Source organism: Phocoena sinus, chromosome 15 (assembly GCF_008692025.1).
Source record: "Phocoena sinus isolate mPhoSin1 chromosome 15, mPhoSin1.pri, whole genome shotgun sequence".
Classification (NCBI taxonomy): Eukaryota; Metazoa; Chordata; class Mammalia; order Artiodactyla; family Phocoenidae; genus Phocoena; species Phocoena sinus.
The window spans coordinates 1,402,648-1,421,961 of record NC_045777.1 but is presented as its reverse complement, the minus strand read 5'-3'; the positions used below and the strand labels follow the sequence as shown (position 1 = coordinate 1,421,961).

Sequence of the window (19,314 nt, the reverse complement as noted above, 5' to 3'; positions counted from 1 at the left end):
AGTTCCCCAAACCTGTACCCCCTGCATTGGAAGTGCAGAGTCTTAACCACTAGACCGCCAGGGAAGTCCTGATGGTGTCTCTCTCTTTTTTTTTTTAATGAATTTATTTATTTTTGGCTGCATTGGGTCTTTGTTGCTGTGCACAGGCCTTTCTCTAACTGTGGCGAGCGGGGTCTACTCTTTGTTGTGGTGTGTGGGATTCTCACTGTGGTGGCTTCTCTTGTTGAGGAGCGTGGGCTCTAGGCACACGGGCTTCAGTAGTTGTGGCACGCGGGCTCAGTAGTTGCTGCTCATGGGCTTAGCTGCTCCATGGCATGTGGGATCTTCCCGGACCAGGGCTCGAACCCGCGTCCCCTGCATTGGCAGGCAGACTCTCAACCACTGCGCCACCAGGGAAGCCCCCCAATGGTGTCCTTTTGATGCACAAATTTAGTTTTTCATGAAGTCCAGTTTTTTTGGTTGTTGTTGCTGCTGCCCGTGCCTTTGGTCTCATATGCAAGAAATCATTGCCAAACCCAATATCATGAAGGTTGTGTCCTATGTTTTCTTCTAAGAGTTTTACAGTTTTACGTATTGTGTTCATGTACTTGATCCATTTTGAGTTAATTTTTGCAATTGGTGTGAGGTAAGGGTCCAGCTTCATTCTTTTGCATGTGGAGACCCAGTTTTCCCAGCACACTTGTTGAAAAGACAGTCATTTCCTTCTTAAACGGTCCTCATCACCTTTTTGGTGCTCCGGGGCTCTAGCTGTCTCCGTCTCCTGCCTCTCAGCTACAGAGACAATGTTTTTTTTTTTTTTTTTGCGGTACGCAGGCCTCTCACTGTTGCGGACCCCGTGCCACGGTGCACAGGCTCCGGACGTGCAGGCCCAGCGGCCATGGCTCACGGGCCCAGCCGCTCCACGACATGCGGGATCCTCCCGGACCGGGGCACGAACCCGCATCCCCTGCACTGGCAGGCGACTCCCAACCACTGCGCCACCAGGGAAGCCCCAGAGACAATCTCTTGATGACCAGGCCTAGCTGGGTTGACCCACACACTGACACAGGCAGGCAGGCCAGCTGTGCAGGCGCCCAAATGAGACAGACTGGCACCTGGGACCCTTTGCTGCAGGGCTTGCACCTGGACAAATGTCTCCTTGAGCTACACAACATTGTACAAAAAAACTGTATGGGATGAAAAATAGCAACATACATGCACACTGGAGGCAAACTATGGACAGAAAGATACAAAAAGACCAAAAACCCAGCTGCCACTTTTAAAGAGCTGGGAGCAAGAACAGGGTACATGGAGCAAAAGCAGGGTCCTGCGCATGCACCCTGCACACCCCACCACCTAAGGGGTGGGCAGACCACCTAAGCCACCCCTCTGGCCCGAGCCCTGGACCTGCCCCTATCCTCACCCCATATAAGAAACCAGCTCGACTCCCCTGGGGAGCTAGCAAGGGAACCTGTTACTTGTTTCCGCTCCCCCCTGCTGCAGCAGGAGCCCCGATAAAGACTTGCCTGAATTTCTTGTCTGGCTTCTTATCAATTTCTACTGATTAGGGAAGGCCAAGAACCCTGGTCGGTATCACAACCAGAAACATAAACACGTAATGTCTGTGCACGTGCTGGGGGTCCTGGAAAAAGCACACACCTCTCACGGCTGGCATGAACATGGAGTGTGACCTTCCTACAGGGCGCTGGCCTTGGTGACTCACTCCTGATGCCCAGCTGCTGGCGCCCAGAGGAAGCAACAGCACACTGCCCGCACGAACACTGGTTTCCGGGTACGAAGGAACTGGTGGCCTCAGCCCCCACCAGGCCCAGATGTTAAACCCTCCCAGAGCCGCACTGAAGTTGGCAGTGACTCAAATGGGGCACCGTGTGGCCAAGCTGATGGGGAGCATTTGCAAGTCACCACAGGGTGAGCAGACACAGCCCTGAGAAGTGAGCTGGGAGCCCAGACTGGGAGGATGGGGAGGGCGTGTCAAGCAAAGGGGCATTTGGACTTCGGAGACTCCACGGCCAGGCTCAGCCCGGGCAGCAGGCGGAGGCCAAGTGCGCAGGGTCTGGAGTCCACCCACGAGGGGCCTTCCCTCTCCTCCGCGAAATGAAGCCCAGGAGGATGTTTTAGTCGAGGCTGCAGGGCACGCCCCCAGGAACGCAGGGCGGGGGAGCCTGGGAAGTCAGCTCTGCAGGCTGGAGTTTTTCTATTTTCTTCCTTAACGGACCCTTAGCACCAGGAGAGACTGCTCCGTGGAGGATGGAGTGGGCGTGATGTGGGGGGAGGGGCCCTGGGCAGGGACCGGATGGTGCAGGGTGAGGGAAGGGCTGGGGGGGTCTCGACCTGGTTCTGCCACGAGGCTTGGCCGAGCTCCTTCCCCGCTCAGGCACTGGTTTCCCGAGGGGTTGTCTTCCACGGCCTGGGAGGGCGCCCCCCACCCCAGCCCTGCCGCTCCTCCCTCAAGACCCCAGGGGCTCTCCCCACTCTTAGAACCAACGGCGCCCCTCCTGCGTCCACGTTCGTGATGCCCGGCTTGTCTCCGGGGTAAGCGCTCCGGTCCGCAGCTCTCACGTGCTGACGAGCGCGGCCCGTTCCAGCGCCCCCGGCCCCCGCCCTCGCCCCCCGGGTCCGCAGGTCCTGACTGAGCGGCCGCGGGCACCGGGCGGTCCCGGCGACGGGAAGCGCCTGCCCTGGGCGCAGCCCACCGCTGCGGGGACCCGCCCGCGGACGCCCTCGCGAGTCCGCGCCGGCCACCCGCCCAGCACGGCGACTCGACCTCGAGGCGCGGCCTCGGCCCCCTTGCGGTCGCCAGACGTCAGGAGGCTCTCACCCGCCGGAAGCAGAAGTGCGTCAGAGCGGCCGGCCTTGCTCTCTGCGTAGAGTCGCGGGGGCGTGCGGGACCCGGAAGTACTCGCCAAGGCCCCGCCCCACCCGCTAATAGCACTGCCGGGGGAGAAGGCCCTTCCTCTCTGCACTCGCGCTCGTTGTGGTGCCACCAGGTAGGTCTCGCGGCCGCGGTCGGGGTCGGAGCCGGGCCCCGGGCTGGGTGGCGGCGCGGGGGCCTGGGGCGGGGCGGGGCGGGGACGGACTCGCGTGCGTGGGTCGGGGCCTGGGCGGGGTGGCGGCCCGGAGCCCGGGTCGGTGCGGGGCGGGGACGGACCGGAGCGCGCGGACACGGCCCGTCCTCACGGCGCTGCGGGGGGCTCCACAGACGCTCCCTCAACATGCAGAACGACGCCGGCGAGTTCGTGGACCTGTACGTGCCGCGGAAATGGTGAGCATCCTCCGCCCCGGTCCCTGCATCCCCCGCCGCCGCTACCGGCCGCCGAGCCCTCTCCCTGCCCCTCGCTCGCCAAGCCCCGTCGCCGCTCACTGCGCTCCCCCCGCAGCTCTGCCAGCAACCGCATCATAGGCGCCAAGGACCACGCGTCCATCCAGATGAACGTGGCCGAGGTGAGCCGGGCGGCGGGACGGCTTGTCCCCTGGGGAGGGGCGAGGTCTGGGCGGGCCTCACGTCGATTCCCAAACCCCAGGTTTAGACCCGAAGGCGTTTGGGTGCACCTCTGTGACCCTCATTCTCGATTCATAGGTTGACAAGGTGACAGGCAGGTTCAACGGCCAGTTTAAAACCTACGCCATCTGCGGGGCCATTCGCAGGATGGTGAGTGTTCCCCGGCCTCGCTCAGCGGGCCTTTGAGCCGGAGTGGCATCTCCCTCCCTGCTCCCACCCTGAGCAGGTTCGTTGGCAGAAGAGACTGCAGCGTGCCGCACTGGACTGGGCTGGCTGCCAGCCCCTTCCTGGGGGTGGAAAAGGGTGCTCGGGGCCCACTCTGAGAAGACAGGCAGGCCACGACCTTGGAGCTTCCCAGTTATCACAGCTCCTTCCAGCCCCAGGGGTCGGACCCCTGTACCGTCAGGGGTCTGCCTGATGTTAGCGTGTCTACCCTTGGTCGGTTTGGACGGCAGTGTGGCTGGACCTCTGGCCAGCAGGGCGCCTGGTCCCAATGTGCGTTCTCCCCTAGGGCGAGTCAGATGACTCCATTCTCCGACTGGCCAAGGCTGACGGCATTGTCTCAAAGTAAGAGGACTGGGGTTTGGGCACAGAGGCCCAGGATGTCTTTGGAGACCAGGTTTTAAAGTTCTTCTTTTGTTCCAGGAACTTCTGACTGGAGAGGATCCTGGATGTGGAACGTGTGTTATAAATAAAGAGTGAAAACCTATCTGTTGTTTCACTTCTGTGCTTTGGGTGGGGGGGGAGAGGGAGGGCTCCTCTGTGCTCTGGAGGGTCTGGGCTGGCGTTTTGCTGTGATTGGAAGGGGCCGGCTGGCTGAAGGGCAGCCTATGATACGTTGCAAAACCAAATTTTACTTAAAGCACAAATACATTACTTTTTGCAAACAGATCCATGACACTTGACTAGACAGTGAGGTCGCGTGGCCACTTAAGCGCTCATTTAAGTCCACAGCGCCTCCTAGGCACTGAGGGCGTGGCCCCAGGCCCTTGGATACAGATGTCTGGGCTGGTTCTAGGCGGTGACATTTTAGGCTGGAGTTTAATGCCTTAAATACTGGCTTCATTTGAGTACCACACAGTGGCAGCTGCTGACATTAAAAAGGACGCAATGCACTAAAGGGAAGGTTACAGACGGGTTTGGTGAATGACATTCTCACTACATGAACAGGTAAAGTTACTGTATCAGCCATTCTAACATCTGTATAGACATTTCCAGGAAGATGTGTTCCTCAAGGCTGAATTGTAAACCAGGACATACATTTTGTAAGTCGGCCCCCTGCAGTGCTTGTAACAGGAGTGTCCTTGAGACGCTGTGTTGGCTGGACAGGTCACCTTGCAGAAGAGTTGCCTGGGGCCTAGCAGCTTCATCCTTCAAGCCCTCCTTGGTGCACGTCAGGTTTGGGAGCCATCTTGGGGAAGATGGGGAAGATGGGGAAGAGGCACTCCTCAATAAATAAGGTCAGAATACAGACTCGGGCTTCACGCTCCATTCTGCAGTTGTCCCCCTCTCCTCCCTTAGCCCAAGCGACTGACTGAGGAAGCAGGAACAGCAGCCAACAGGGCGGGAGCCGCCGTCCTGCACCCCTGCTGGGGTCTCAAGTTGCTGGTGGTTGAGCGCTCTGATGAGGGCTGGCCTCTGTTCTGCAAAAGCACCAGTGCACACGCGTAGGATGCAGGCTGGGACTGTCCCGGAGCCCCTCCAGTGACAGGCTTATGGGACAGCAGTAGGGAAGCAGCTTAATGGCCCAGCCAACACGGTCCTTTCTGAGAGCAGCTGACCCGTGAAGGAGAAGCTCCAGCCCACGGTCTTCAGTGTTTCTGGTGGGGCAGCAAGTGGATGAACCGGGCCACGTGTAGCGTAGAGAAGCTGGCGTGCCGGGCACACACCTGCCCAGGACAACGACCGGCCTTTGGGGTTGGCTTGGTGTGGCGGCTCCTCCGGCCCAGGCGGCTCCCACTTCCTGCCGGGAGGAAGAACGCTGGCCCGACCCTTGCGGGGAGGCAGGGCTGTGAAGGTCAGTCTCCTCCCCGCTGGAGGCTCAGGTGTGGTTCAAGTCACAACTTCAGCACACGCCGTTTAACCAGTTTCTGTTCCCTCAGGAAAAAAGACCCAAAGAACCAAATCCTACACGACAGTAAACACGGTTTCTCCACAACATTGCGTAGGAAGATCAAGAGCCAGCAATCCAGTCATCCTGAAGGTCCCCAGTGTCGTGGGCAAGGGGGGGTCTTCCCGGTGAAACGGATCCTTGCGTGGGGTGGGCTAGTTCTGTGCCCAGAGGCCTGCTGGGGTGTGTGACCCCCAACAGGGCGTCGGGACTTCACAGTGATGTGACCTTGGAAGAACAGAAGTCTGAGAGTAAAAAAATGAGACTAAAACCAACCAGGGGTCTGCTATCCTTGGCTTAGGCTGACGCCAGAGCTGTGTGTGTGGATGTGGGTAGGTGGGTGCACACCCCCCAAGGGGGCTGTGCTGGGCTGGGAAGGAGCCGGGCCGAGGGGGGGAGTGGGGATTCCACAGTGCGCTCTCCACGTCCGAAAACCCCGAACAGCTGAGATGAATGCCCAACAGGTTAACGCTGGCAATCCAGCGCGTGCAGTGAGGTCTGGAGACCCAGATCTCCACGAGACACTAGTGCAGTGGCTACGATGGTAGCAGAAGGCTGGGTGATGCGAAGAGGAGAAAAGCCGTGAAGTCAGGATCCACCACGGCGCATTAAGTCCTGGTACCAGACCAGGCACAGGAAAAAAAGAAACAACAAAGCCCCACATTTTGTTCACGGAGTAACACAGCAGGGCTCTCCGAAATACCGCTGTGGTGTGGTGTGCTTTGGAATGGAAGCCATGTCCCTCCAGGGAAGCCAGGGCGTGGGGGAGCGGTGGCACCAGCTGGCGAGGGCCGCGCGTCCACACCCAGTGCCTGGAAATGCACCCGCCGGCCCACGACGTGCCAGGAGCGCCCACAGGGGCCGGGCCACGCTAGAACTGCTGCGTGAGGCGTCGGTAATGAGGTAACACCTGGTTCTCGGGAAGGTAGAGAGCAAGTTCCAGGGCCACAAGCACCGTGAACTCAAACCCAATCAGATCCCGTCTGTTGAACCGAAACTTTTCTTCTAACTTCTGTGTTGAAGAAGAGAGAGGGGTTGAGCTGCGGCCCCTCCTCCGGTTCCCGGCCAGGTGGCTGGGTCTGGGCGTGGGGGGTGGTCCCGCCTCCCGCAGCCGGGAGCGGGGGGGATAGGGACGTGCATACTCACATCGATGAGCTGCTTCACGTCGTTCTTGCGGAGGTCGCTGCTGATCTTGGCGGCCAGCAGCACGCAGGCGCCCGCGCACAGCTTGCGGTTCTGCTTGTTGACCTTGCCCTGCAGGACCAGCTTCTCGAAGTACACATAGGCCATGGACACCGTCACGGGCTCCAGACCGCACTCCTCAGACAGGTTCCACATCTCGCGTTTCAAACTGCGGGTTTACACGGGAGCCAAGGGCTTTGGGGTCAGGAAGCGCCCACATCCCTGCTGGAGGGGTGTGCCTTTGGGCCACCAGAAAAGCGCCATTTCCTCCCAGAGGCTGTGGCCCGGCGCTAGGGCCCACGTCTTGGTGGGCGGGCAGCAGGCTGGTCTTGGTCTCCACTTGGCCCTCGGCTGGGCCCGCGGCACCCAACTGTCCTCAAGGGGACCCCCCGGAGGACAGATTCCCGTGCTCCTGTGGCAGTGAGGGGGCCGTGTGGGGAGGGAAGGTCAGTGCAAAGGCCCTGAGGTGCGGCCGTGCTGAGGCAGAGTCTGGACCTCTAGCTGTGGGGCCTCAACCTCGTCATCTATCAAGTGGGGACGGTCACAGGGCCCGGCTCAGGGGCTGTGGGCACCAGTGAGGAGGAGCCCTGCAGGTGTGGGCAGGTATGAGAAGCACCGAGGGCACCTGACCAAGGAGGCAGCAGGGGAGCTGCTGGCACTGGCCTGGCTGGATGGCGGAAAGGGGCTGAGGAGGGGCGCGTCCCTTTCTCAAGCTCAGGAATCTATGTAGACCCGGCCTGGCGGCAGCGTGCAAAAGGCCCTGTTGGGCAGCAGGCTTGAGGATGCCCCCTCGGCCCTCCTCACCTCCTGATTTTGCTCAGCGTCAGCTTGATGTGCGGGAACTTCTCCCGGAAGGTCTCGTTCATGTCCTTCTTGAGGTCGGAAGGCTTCACGTACTCTATCACTGTGGTCTGCGACAGATAAGGACTGTCCCCATGCAGCCCCAGGGGCGTCTGCACGCCACCTGGGCCTGCAACCGTGAGGCCCCAGGCCCGCGAGAACAGTGCCAAGACGTGGGTGAGGCTGGGCCCAGGGCGCATAGCTGCCCCCGCCCCTGGTGCCGGCCCACAGCCCAGCCCTGGGCGGCGCCCCTACCATGTAGGACGCGAAGATGAGGACGCGCTTGTGCTTGCCGCAGGGCCACTGAGGGTCATCCAGGAGGTCGGGGTTGTACTCCAGGGCATCCCCCGTGTCGGCCCCTGCGAGCAGAGGGCAGCCCTGACCCACCACAAGCCCTGGTGAGTGGCTTGGCCAACCCCAGCCTAGTGCCAGGCAGCAGCTGTGCTGAGGGCGTCATCGTGGGACGAGAGCGGGGTCAGGGGCTCCAAGTGTGGTCCCCCTCCTCGGGGGCCGGGGTCGGGGAGGACGTCCTGATGAGGAGGGGCCCCCACCCAGAGCCATTGGTGGGTGCAGGTTCTCTGCGGCTGGGCTCAGGGGCAGCACAGGGCGTGCGCTCTGGGGGCCCCCCTCCTAAGAGGCTGCGGCGGACCCGCTCCCCAGGCTTGGGCTGAGGACTGTGGGCTTGGATGGGATGCACCGGGCCACCTGCCCTGCTCCCGGTCAGGGCCCTTGGGCTACCTAGTTCCGAGCCAGCTGGCGCTGCCCTGGGCGGGATGGGTTTGCATCTGGGCCCCAGCAGAGCGCGGGGGGCACTGGGCCGGGGCTGAGGTGGCGGGCCGTGGCTGTCCGGCTTGAGCGTGACCAGGGCGTTGGTGGGGTACAGGAACTTGGCGTAAGACACAACCTGGCAGGCAGTGCATCGGGCTTAGCCCCGCCGCCCCGTCCAGGACCAGAGGTCCAGCCAGGTCCCTCCTGACCGCTGCAGCTCCCGCCGCCCAGGGCTGACGCTGCTCCCCGCTTGCAGGTTCCAGAACGCCCCGCCCCTCATCTGGGATCTGCAGCCGGAGCTCCTCCCTGCCTCGGGGGCCCCGACCTCCCATCGTCACCAGGCCCCCACAAGGCGACCGGCCTGTTTGGGTGTCTGCTCCTACCTTTCCATCCGCCCCCAGCTCGACGCCTTCCAACTGGAAAACCATCTCGGAAGACACGGAAACGCCGCCGGACGGATGCCTCTGCTTCTGGCTGTCCACCCTCAGGTCACTGCAACACACGGGACGGGACAGAACTGCTGGCCCTGCCCCCGACCTTGCGCAGGCGGGAGCTGAGCCCCAGGGGCCCACAGCGCCCCACCTCCACACCCTCGAGGCCCTGTAGCAGCCTCAGCAGGGGTCACGAGGACTCCCGCTATGAGAGCCATCTCTGTCTCAGCTCCTTCCTGGTCCCAGGCCCTTCCTGTTCAATCTCCCTGGTGGTGGGCCGGCCTCGGCTTCACCTCAAGTCACTTCTCAGGGGTGCGCCCTCCACCTGCAGCCACACCCTCGGGCACGCAGGTCCCGCTGCGCCCCCACCCTGACAGCCATCTCCCTCTTCCTGGGGCTATACGTTGGGCACAGCTGCCTGGACTGGTCATGGGATACACAGCAGTATCCTGCCAGGAGGAACATCCCAGGCACCGACGTTTAGCAGCTCAAACGGGATAACGGTGCGGACGCGCCCCTCCCCGAGGACCAGGACCCAAACGGCCTTCGAGCTCTCAAGCAGCTTCGGCAGAAGCTGGTCTGCTGGCCCCGTGTGAGGCTGAGACGGTGAGGAGCCCCCGGCCGGTGGGGACCAGCAGCTCACCTGACACGCAGGCCTTCTCCATAGGGCAGGACCGAGAAGGCCGCACACAGGGACCGCTTGGCGCAGATGAGCACGATCCTGTGGGAAGGACGGGGTCAGGGCAGGGCGGCAGGCGTTTCCCTTCCTGCCTAGACTCAGATGGGAACTGCCCCAGGCATCGGGGGACGCCCGGGATGGCGGTTCATACGAGAGACACCAGAGGCAGATCGGGGCTGGTGTCTGCTGGTCGGGGAAGCCCATCCTCGGGCATCCCAGCAGGGCAGGAGCCTCACGGCATCAGAAAGCGACCAGTTCCATGTTCCGAGACAAAGTGGCCCGAGAGGGGCCGCTGCGTGGGGCGCACAGCAGGGAGGATGGCCTTTCCTTCCTCTGGACATGGCTCTGCCCAGCCCGGCCCCAATTCAGCAGGGAGGACGACGGTGGAAGACCCCCTTCCCTGGCTGGGACCCTGGGCACCAAGGGTCCACTAAAGCTAGCCCGGCGCTCAGTCTGCCGGGGGCCTGCTCCTGGGCCAAGCCCGTCATGCTGGGGACCACGCTGGGGTTCCAGGACTGTCCGAGCTACAGTCACTGCAGGGAAGACGCAGCACTGCCCGACCAGAGCTGCCTGGTAGGTGCCTGGGCACGGCCTCCAGCAGGAAGGGGAACGGTCTGGAGACGCTTTGGGTCAGGACGATGGCCTCAAGGCCAGGAGGGCAGAGCGTGAGGGACACGGGGCATGAGGGACGGGGCTTCTACAGATGTAGGGCCTTGGAGGGCTGTGCTGGGCACTGGCTATCACTCTGCAGCCCTGTTCAGGGAAGCCAGATGCCCTCTGTGTTCCCTTCTCCCCCAGACACAGCCCACCACTCTGCCTGTTCCCACTGTGTTTCCAGCATCCCTGTGTTTTAGACTTCTACTCAAGGCTGCGGTGGCCGGGTGGCTCCTTGCCCAGACGTGCTGAGGACCCCAGCGTTTGGTGAATACGGAGGGAAGAGGGTGGGATGGGGAGAGGGTCCACTTCCGAAGGGACATGGGCTGGGCCGTGTGGGCGAGCAATTCCTTAGCGTGCTGAAGGAAGGAATGGTTGCTGACAAGGGCAGGACCCCGGATCCCAGCAGGCACGAGGGAGGACCCGGTGGGCAGCCACGGGGCTGGGGCTGGGCTGGCACACGCTGACACCTGCTGTTCTTGGTGTCGTACTGCCTCATATTCTTGATGAAGTGTGTCTTCTTCAGGCCTTTGTGTCTTGGGGATCCAGATGTATGTTTGGTTCTGCAGGTGAAAAGGAGGTCACTCCTCCCCTCCTGGGAGCCCCTCTGGCCCCAGGAGAAAGGACGGGGGTGCATGCAGCAGGCGGGGCTCCTTACCTTTGGACCGAGGCACATCCCACCGTGTCTTCCAGAAACTCGAGCGAGCAGCGCTGGGAGCCTATGCGCCTTCTGTAAAGAGGACACGGCAGGGCCTCAGGGTACTGTCCAGAGGCTGCCTCATGCGCCCTCCTCCCAGAGGCCCAGCCTGCTTCTCAGGCCCCGATGGGGCCCCCAGGCCATGGGCCAGAAGCAGGTCTGCGGTGACGTCTGAGTGTTGGGCAGGGCCACCCAAGGCCAGAAAAACCTGAGGGGGACATGGCACCGGGAGGGATGGCTGGCCGGGCCCTGGTCTACCCACCGCCTCTCAGAGCTCAGCCAGGGGTCCCGGGAAGGGGGCATGGTGGGGCTGGACAGGGTCCCGCGGTGGCTCTGCCACCGTGACAAACACACGTCCTGCCGACCCTCTCCCGCCCACCTCAGCGTGTAGCGCTGCCCCGGCCCAGGACACCTAGAAGCCTCTCCCCCTCGGCTGGGCCGCCTTCCCTGCACCAGCCCCCGCCCCCGGGCTCAGGGCCCTGGCAGGGGCTGTTCCCTCGGTCTGGAACCTTCTTTCTCCAGATCTTCCCGTGGCTACGTCCCCCTTGACTTGAGGCTCAGTTCACGCGTGGCCCTCCCCCTCCCCAGGGCAGCAGCAGTCCTGGTATGCACGTCAGGGAGGTGTCTGCTTGGGCCTGTCGCCGGAAGCACAGTGGGCCAGTGGGTGTGCTGAGCTTGCGGTGCTCCCCCGCCCTTGCCTCCTGCCTCTCAGCTCACCCCTGGGAGCATAAAGGAGCCAGAAACGCAACAACCCGCAGCCCCGCCTCAGCATCGTCCAGGCCTGGCGGCCAGAACTCTTCCCAGAGCAAAGCCCTGCCCAGGGACAGGGAGGAAAGCGCTTCTATTAGACCCACACAGAGGGGAGTCTGAACCCAGACGTGTGGCTGCGTGGTCAGGAGGCCCCCTGGGCTGGGGAGATGGCCTCAGTGACTCCTTGGGAGGGGACACAAATGGCCTTAGGTCAGGGCTGAGGCTGAAGGCCAGAGACCCCCAGACGTGCTGGGTGGTCAGGGAGGAGTGTGTGCCGGTGACCACAAAAGGGAACCAAAGACCGGCTGCCCGATGAGGTGCTGACCCCAGGGGGCTGCCCCCAGCCCTCTGAGGTGCTCACCGTGCTGGGGTTGTCCCAGAGACAAACCGGGTGTTTGGTCTGGTTTAAAACCATCCCAGGAGGGGGCCTTACCAGCACCCAGCACACAGGGAGCTCGGGAAGGCAGCCTCCCACCTGGCACTGGGCCCAGAAACCCTGCGCAGGCTGCACCCTCAGGTCAAGGTCACACACCCAGGTTCTTGCCACCAAGGCCACCAGCAGGGACCGCTCAGGACAAAGCCAAGAAGCCGGGCTCTGCTGCCCCACCCCTCCTGGGGCTCAGGTCACCGTGGTTTACGAGATGGAGGAACACGGGTCTCACACTCAGCCTGGGCTGGGCAGGTGCCCAGGCCCAAGTGTCAACAGCAGCCATTTCCTAAGAGGCTGAGCCTCGCTGCTGAGCCGCTCCCGGAAGCTGCAGCCTGCCCTGATGCCGCCTTTCTTGCAGCATCTCACGGGACCCTCCCCGTGGCAGGACCCCTGGCGTCCAGACGACGCCTGGCACGGTCAGGACATCTCTCCCGGGTCAGGCTAGGTGGGTAGGGGGCAGCAGGAGGGGCACGTCAGGCAGACACCCAGCAACCAAGGAGGCCTGGGGTAGGGGCTGGTGAGCACCGGCCCCACGGTGGGCGATGAGGCAGGCCCTGCCCTGAGAGGGCGCCCCACTGCAGGTGGACGTGCAGGACCCGTGCCGGGAAGCGAAGCCGGCCTGGTGGAGACGGGAACGCCCCAGACAGGTGTGCGTGTCCTGCCCCGCGGGGCTGGGCTCAGAGGTCCCGGGCAGCAGTCCCGCGTGGCTTTCTCAGGCTTGCTTCCTCAGGTAATTTCCCAGGTGAGGCCCGATGGCTCCTGCACGCCTGGGACCTCGCTTACAGGGCCCAGAGGCCAGCGGCAGTCTCCACGGAGGCAGCCATGGGCCCTTGGGGGCCAGCCCGGGGGCACAGTCAGCACCCACGCTCCCGGGCTGCCTGAGCTCTGGCCCAGCGCGCTCCAGGAGACCGCTCTCATCCCACTGAGCGTCAACACCTGACCCCAGCTGGTTTCGTGCATCTCTGTCTTTGTGGGTTTCTTCTACATTTTCTTCTCTGTAAGCATTTTATACGTAAACTCCATCCTCACAGCCCTCAGCGCACAGGTGGTAAAACTGAGGCACAGAGCTGGCGGGAGTTAGGGGCTGGGAGCTGCGCCCTGCCCCCCGGCGCTGCCTCTGCCCCTGGATTCTGCCACCTGCCCCCGTGCCGCCCTCCTGACCGCGCTGGGGGAGCTGGAATCAAGGCTGCTCCGTGCTCTCAGGGCTCCTTTCCTGAACTCGGCCTGTGTCCGCGTGATGCTATTTGGGTTTGGGTCCAGAGACAGGGACGACGCTGACGAGGGTACCCTGAATTCTGAGCACAGACCAGGCTGGCCAAGTGAGGGGCTGTTGCTTTCGAGCCCCCCACTACCCACCTCCCACCCCAGAGGAGCTGGCCCCGCGGCCCGAGGGAGGCTGAGAGCCCCGCTGGGATGGGGACCCTCCGGGGGCCGCCAGGCAGCCGCGGGCTCACTCGTCCCAGGACGGGGACTGGCGCCCGGCCCCTTCCGTAGGCGGCGCCCTTTCCAAACCCACTGCTGGCCGGTCGACCAAGGAGGCAGCCTCTCAGGAGTCCCGAGGCGGGACCTCCACGGTCTCCCACGTGGCCCTGGGAGGACGACACCCCTAAGCACTCGCCGCTCTGGAAACGGCTCAGAATCCCAATGCTGACCACATGCCGGCCCGGGCCTGTAGGCACGACAGGAACGTTCCAGCAGCTCTACCCAAAACGACCCCCACTGGGAGCAATCCCGCCGTGGACCCCATTGGGAGCAGGCCCCTGGAAGCGGTGTGTGCAGGGCCTGGCTGAGGACCTGAGCGGGGACAGGCGGTGCCGCGCCCCGGGTCCTGCTGGTCGGTGGTCAGGATGTGCGCGCCTCTCCCTGTACGCCCGCTACTCCTCTGTTTAAAAAGTGCTACAAACAAACTACAAAGAACAAAGTCTGGGCTCCTGCCACCTCAGCTAACACTCTCCCATTCCCCGACGTCTGGGCAAATGCAAGTCCCAGGGAGCCAGGAGGCCCTCGCGGCTAAGCCGTCCAAGGCACACGGGATGGTGTCCCCCACATGGCGGCGACTGGCCCGAGGCCGCCTGCGCTGGACTCTGTAGGGAAGATGGGGTCGGGGGCACAGGGGAGGCTGTCAAGATGGCACAGGCGACCACCCCACTGGCTCACTTTCACAGCTGCCCCTTTACAAACCGGTGACCCATACTCGCCTTCCCCGAGACAGGCAGGAAGAGAAATCGCCACTTTTTAGACGTTGTTTCCACTGTCTGATAAACTCCTTCACTTTGTAACTGAAAAAACGGCCCAGCTGAGAAGAGAAGGGCTCCTGCCTAGTTGGGAGGCCACTCAGTCCGAGCCAGGGGCCACGTGCAGGGGCTGCTGTGCGTGGGCTCAGCCGGTCTGAGAACACGCAGGCTGCTGACGGGGGCCAGCACGACGACACTGAACCCTCCCCTGCCAGGAGAGTGCGGGCAGGGGTCCTGTCCGGCCGGCCCACCACTTCACCCGGGCCTGAGCACGGGGCCTGGCATATCACAGGCCGTCGTGCATCCTTGTTGAGTGAGTGGGTCGCCCTAGGTACCCTGTCTCACCAAGTCCCTGCCAGCTTCCCCGGGTGACAGGACCCACATGTGGTCCTGGGCCGGCCTCCATCTCAGCAAGGCCTCTGGACCCCCTCTAGGCTCCAACCTCGGTGACCACCTCCAGCCGTTTTCCAGCTGGAGAGCAAGAAACCCCCAAATCAGTGATGTGAACAGACTGCCAGACACTCCACCGAAATCGCATTAATTTGGACAGACGCTCGGCAGCCTCCAGAGCGCTAGGCGGCTCCTGGCTAAGACGGCAGCTCAAATCCCAGGCCCTTCCTCGGAGCCAACCCTGAGCAAGCGCTTCAGAATCGCAAGGGTTTCTGCTCCCAGCTAACCCGGCCACGCCCCCGGCTCACCTTCCCCCGTGTTAGTGCCCTGGACTAACGACTAATGACGACTGCTGGGGGTTGAACAATGTCCCCAAAATATGCGAAGTCCTCACCCCGTCACCTGTGACTACGAGCACAGCTGCAATAGGGTCTTCACAGGTGTGACCAAGTTAAGGTGAAGCCGTTAGGCTGGGCCCTGACCCGATGACCAGCTGGGTCAGGGTGTCCTTACAAGCAGAGAGAGACGCCAGGTGAAGACAGAGACACCAAGGAGAAGCTGTGTGAGGACGGAGTCAGAGACTGCAGGGTTGTGGCCACAAGCCCAGGACATCTGGGGGAACCTTACCCCCGAGCCCTCCCAGGAGCAAGGCCCTGCCCACGTCCCGACTCAGGCTGTAACTTCCAGGACTGTGAGAGGAAACCCTGCTGCTGCCTGAAGCCTCCAAGCCCCCCCTGGAGAGAGGAGGGCCGACATGACAGAGGAGGGCGCAGCGGTCTGGTGGGGCAGGAAGAGGACCTGCAAGCCTGTGTCTGACCCATCCGGAGAAGCCCAGAAACTGGGTAAGCGCTAGGTGACCGTGGTGTCGAAATGAAAGCAAAGCTCTAGGGAGGAAGGTAAGGATCCTGGTGAGTCACTCACTGGCTCGGCAGCAACAGCCGCACCAGACTGTGCCCCGAGCACGAAACACAAACGCCCCACCGTGGGCTGAGCTGTGAGCACACCCTGGGCAACCGGGACGTAACACAAGTCCTCACTCCCCGGGCCCGGCCACCGCCACCCTCGCTGAGCCCTGGCCACCCAGCAGACCTCACAACAGCCCCTCCGGCAGGTAGTGCCTAACACAAACCCATCTCACAGAGAAGCAAACCGAGGCTCAGAGAGGCGGTGCCACCTGCTCTGAGTCACAGAGCTCCTGAGAGGTGGAGCTGGAATTCCAACCAGGTCTGTCCCCAAAGCCTGGGTCAGACCACCACACTCACGACACAGACTTTGAGAAAAGACCCTCAGGATTCTCTCCATTCCCCAGAACAACTTACCCTTGAAGTCCACAGCCTATAGCTGGCAGCCCCCTTTGCTACTCAGCAGCGACTACCTGCGGCCCTGCCTCTGGGCCCAGGGAGCACAGAGAGAAACGGACAGTGCCCACCCTAGGAGCCTGCCATCTGTCAGGGGAGGGTCAGTGACTCTCAGACCCAAGGGCTGGGCCCTGTGCTCGGCAGCAGAAACCGAGGAGGGACAGAGTCTGGGTGGGCAGGTGCGGCCCTGCGACATCTGAACGGGGATTTGAAGGCCAAGTGGGAGGGAGGGGCAGGAGAGGGCTCCTTGCACAGGCCAGGCCAGGGGAGGAGGGACACAGGGACCGTGGAGGGTGCAGCGGGAACACCGAAGGGCACCTGACTTGTGCCACATCTCAGCCTGTTCTGTGTCCTCCAGAGCTTGGGCCCCTGCACAAACTCTTCAGAAGCAGCGCAAGCGCCATCAAGCCCCATCGCCAGGCAGGGCTCCTGGTTACAGGCGCTTCATTGCATCCTCCCATTCGAACAGCTTCGTGGGCCAGGCTGCTGGCCTGTCGGGTTCACAGGGAGGGCCTGGCCCCCAACCAGGGCGCCTGAACTGTTTGCTGAATGACACACGGCCTGCCCAGCACCACACACAGGGCTGCGGGACCGGGAGAGGAGGGCACAGCGCAGGCCTGGCTGTAGGTGAGCGGGACCCTCGAGGCCTCACACAGCGGACGTCCCTGCCACTCTGCCCTGGCGTGTCGGAGTGACTCGAATGGGACCTGGTGTGAAGGGAGGACTGTCCTCGGGCTGATGTTTGCCAGGAGACAGGACCACTCCGTTGGAGAGTCTGCCGGCTGAGGAAAGCAGGCTTTGGGGCAGGGGCACAGACTAGAGGGGCAGAGCTCAGGGGTGGGGGTGGCCCTGAGATGGGCTGAGGCGTTCCTAGAAATGAAATCAGGGCAGGGGAAGTGCCTGCGACCTGAGATGTGACAGGCCCAGGGGCCCTGAGCTCAGAGTGGACAAAGGAGGCAGGGGTAATGGGGGGCCTCCCGTGACCAGTAGCTGTGGGATGGGGGGCTGGGAGGTCTGGCCTGGTGTGGGAGACTCTGGGGCTAGATGTCACAGTACAGGGAAGATCCCTGGCCCACATGGAGGGGGTCACCCAGTTTAGAGAACGAAGGGGAACCCAGAGGGGGTGTTTGTGAGTCCCTGTGTCAGCAGGACTGGTAACAGTGGGCTGGGGAGGGGGTGTGTCTGGAGCTGACAGGGCTCTGTGTCTGGGGGCTGATAAGGGCTGAGGGAACCCCAGACTCATGTTCAGGGGACTGACAAGATTGAGAGGACCCTGACCCCGTGTTCAGGGGTGGCAGAATTAAGGGGACCATGACCCTTAAGTCTGGGGACTCACGGGGCCCGAGGAGACCCTAACATCCGTGTCCAGGGAGTTGACAGCTTGCAGATGACTCTCGACTCTGACATCTTAGGATGGTGGGGCCCAGTCAAGACTCCCTTCTGGGGCTGGCAAGGCGCAGGACACCCCAACCCTCTGTCCCTCACTGACAGGGCCCAGGACACCCCAACTGGTGTCTGGGGCTCACAGGGGATCAGGGTCACCTCCCGGTCTCCAAGTCCTACGCTGACAGGTCACTCAAACCCTGTGGCACGAGCCTACCCTGATCTTCTGTAGGTCACCTCAACCCTATGAGCTGAGCCAGCCCAGGGCCACCTGCCACCCTGCTCACTGTGCTGATGGCCCCCAGGTCACCCCGACCCTGTGTCCCGGGCTGTCAGGCCCCCAGGCCACCTCAACTCCTTGCCCGGGCGACTCCACTGCCTCCAACCCTGAGCCCTGGGTGACTCCGCCAGGTGACCCCGACCTCCGCGGTGACCCAGCCCCAGGCCACCCCGCCGCCCCCCAGGCCCCAGGTGACCCGGGCCACACTCACCTCTGGCGCTGCCCGTCCAAACCCAGGCTCAGGCCGAGGCCCAAGCCGGCGGGCGCGGGCGCGGGGCTGAGCAGGCCCTGGGGCGCCGAGGCCCGGCCCGCGGGTCCGGGCAGGGGCAGGCCGGCGGGGGGCGCGGGCGGCGGCGGCGGCGGTGGCGGCGGCGGCGCGGGCGGCTCGCGGGCCTCGGTGGGCGGCGGCGGCGGCGGGGGCTTCTCGCCGCCCGGGCCCAGGCTCGGGGGCCGCCCGTCCAGGGAGATGTTGTTGAGAAAGAAGAGCGCGGCCTGGCGGCGCCGCGAATCCCCTCGCCGCCGCAGCGCCTGCGGCGCGGCCCGGGCAGCGGGGCCGGGGGACTGGCCCGAAGAACCACCCGCCGCAGCCGCGGCCATCCTCCGACTGAGCCCGCCGCCCGCCCGCCACCGCCCTCCAGCTCGCGCATGCGCCCTCGCCCGCCGCCCATTGGCCGGGGCGCACCCGTATGCAAATACATCGCCGTCACGCCCGCCCATTGGCCAGCGCGGGGCGGGGGGAGCGGCTCCCTTGGGTCCTAGAGCGGGTTCCGATGAGGCCAAGGGGGAGCCGGGAGAAGCCGCGAGGCCTGGCTCTGGGCGAGCGGTGGAGGTGCCGCGGGTTCGAGTCCCTGACTCGGAAGTCGCGGCCCCGGGGCGCCAGTGCTCTGTTCCACTTGCTGGGCTGTGGCGTTCGTGGTCAGCGTTCTTAAAGCCTCGTCTTTAGGCTCCAGCGCACTTCCCCTCTTGGGGTGTGTGTCTTTGCGGGGGCGGGGGTCTGACGTGCGGGCGCTGGAGCTGTACCACCCGCCGGGAGCCCCAGGAATGGCCAGCGGTGCCCCCTGACCTCCCCCAGTGACTGAAGACGACACCGCGAGTCCGAGGGGAGAAGGCACCTGCCTGGGGTGGCAGGCAGGCGGGCGGTGCTGGGCCTTCAGCCCCAGACAGAGTCCTGCACGGCCGTCAGCAGCAAAGCGACCTTGAGTCTGGGGGGGGGGGGGTGCCAGGTCCGTTTCCTCTTCTGTACCGGGACCCCCAACTTCAGAGTTGGTGGCTTCATGCTCAGGTGCTGCCTTCTGGAGCCCCCAGGAGCCCACCTGTGTCTTGGGGGGCAGGGTCCTGCAGCCACCTCTGTGCCACTGGCCTGCTCTGTCCAGCTGTGAGCCTGTGGGCTTACTTATCCTTCAGGTGGGGGACGCTGATTTCCACCTCAGGGTATGGTCAGGGTTGAGTGGGCTCAGCCCGGGGCTGTCACCAGCGCTGGGGCTTCCCGGCGGTTGGAGACCGGCACTTGCCGTGTGGTTTGTCCACGCAGCTGTGAATGCTCCTCCGTGGAACCATACACGGCACACGCATTTCTCTCCGTGCAGGCGTTGGGGGAGGGGCAGACACAGCCCTGGCCTGCAGAGCGCC

At 63.5% G+C, this 19,314-nt stretch overlaps 2 protein-coding genes across 4 annotated transcripts; one reads left to right on the top strand and one right to left on the bottom strand.

Moving 5' to 3' along the window:
* The first annotated feature begins 2,399 nt into the window (after positions 1-2,399).
* Positions 2,400-4,208, top strand: RPS21 (ribosomal protein S21). The gene is made up of 6 exons (XM_032607221.1): positions 2,400-2,987; positions 3,200-3,262; positions 3,378-3,441; positions 3,578-3,649; positions 4,011-4,066; positions 4,145-4,208. Exons 2-6 carry the CDS (start codon positions 3,213-3,215, stop codon positions 4,152-4,154), a joined length of 252 nt encoding a protein of 83 aa, XP_032463112.1. The 5' UTR covers positions 2,400-2,987; positions 3,200-3,212; the 3' UTR covers positions 4,155-4,208.
* Positions 4,209-4,333: 125 nt separating this feature from the next.
* On the bottom strand, positions 4,334-18,294 carry CABLES2 (Cdk5 and Abl enzyme substrate 2). Of its 3 annotated transcripts, none has more exons than XM_032606876.1 (10): positions 17,897-18,294; positions 10,822-10,893; positions 10,634-10,726; positions 9,474-9,551; positions 8,783-8,891; positions 8,370-8,535; positions 7,887-7,990; positions 7,596-7,702; positions 6,756-6,960; positions 4,334-6,621 (listed from the first exon to the last, which is right to left on the bottom strand). In XM_032606876.1, the coding sequence occupies exons 1-10, from the start codon at positions 18,280-18,282 to the stop codon at positions 6,481-6,483; spliced, it is 1,461 nt and encodes a 486-aa protein (XP_032462767.1). In that variant the 5' UTR covers positions 18,283-18,294; the 3' UTR covers positions 4,334-6,480. The 3 variants fall into 3 exon arrangements, with proteins under 3 accessions (XP_032462767.1, XP_032462768.1, XP_032462769.1); XM_032606877.1 differs by having other exon boundaries at positions 4,334-5,837; XM_032606878.1 differs by lacking the exon at positions 8,370-8,535 and having other exon boundaries at positions 7,887-8,009.
* Positions 18,295-19,314: the final 1,020 nt, after the last annotated feature.

What these genes read in the sequence shown, in the direction of transcription:
- CABLES2 (XM_032606876.1), bottom strand. Translation starts at nt 18,282, where the DNA reads ATGGCCGCGGCTGCGGCGGGTGGTTCTTCGGGCCAGTCCCCCGGCCCC. An exon ending in GGATGTGCCTCGGTCCAAAG is followed by an intron (nt 10,727 to 10,821) that starts GTAAGGAGCCCC and finishes TTTCACCTGCAG; the next exon opens with AACCAAACATACATCTGGAT. An exon ending in AGCTGGGGGCGGATGGAAAG is followed by an intron (nt 8,536 to 8,782) that starts GTAGGAGCAGAC and finishes ACTGCCTGCCAG; the next exon opens with GTTGTGTCTTACGCCAAGTT.
- RPS21 (XM_032607221.1), top strand. Translation starts at nt 3,213, where the DNA reads ATGCAGAACGACGCCGGCGAGTTCGTGGACCTGTACGTGCCGCGGAAA. An exon ending in CTGTACGTGCCGCGGAAATG is followed by an intron (nt 3,263 to 3,377) that starts GTGAGCATCCTC and finishes CTCCCCCCGCAG; the next exon opens with CTCTGCCAGCAACCGCATCA. An exon ending in TCCAGATGAACGTGGCCGAG is followed by an intron (nt 3,442 to 3,577) that starts GTGAGCCGGGCG and finishes CTCGATTCATAG; the next exon opens with GTTGACAAGGTGACAGGCAG.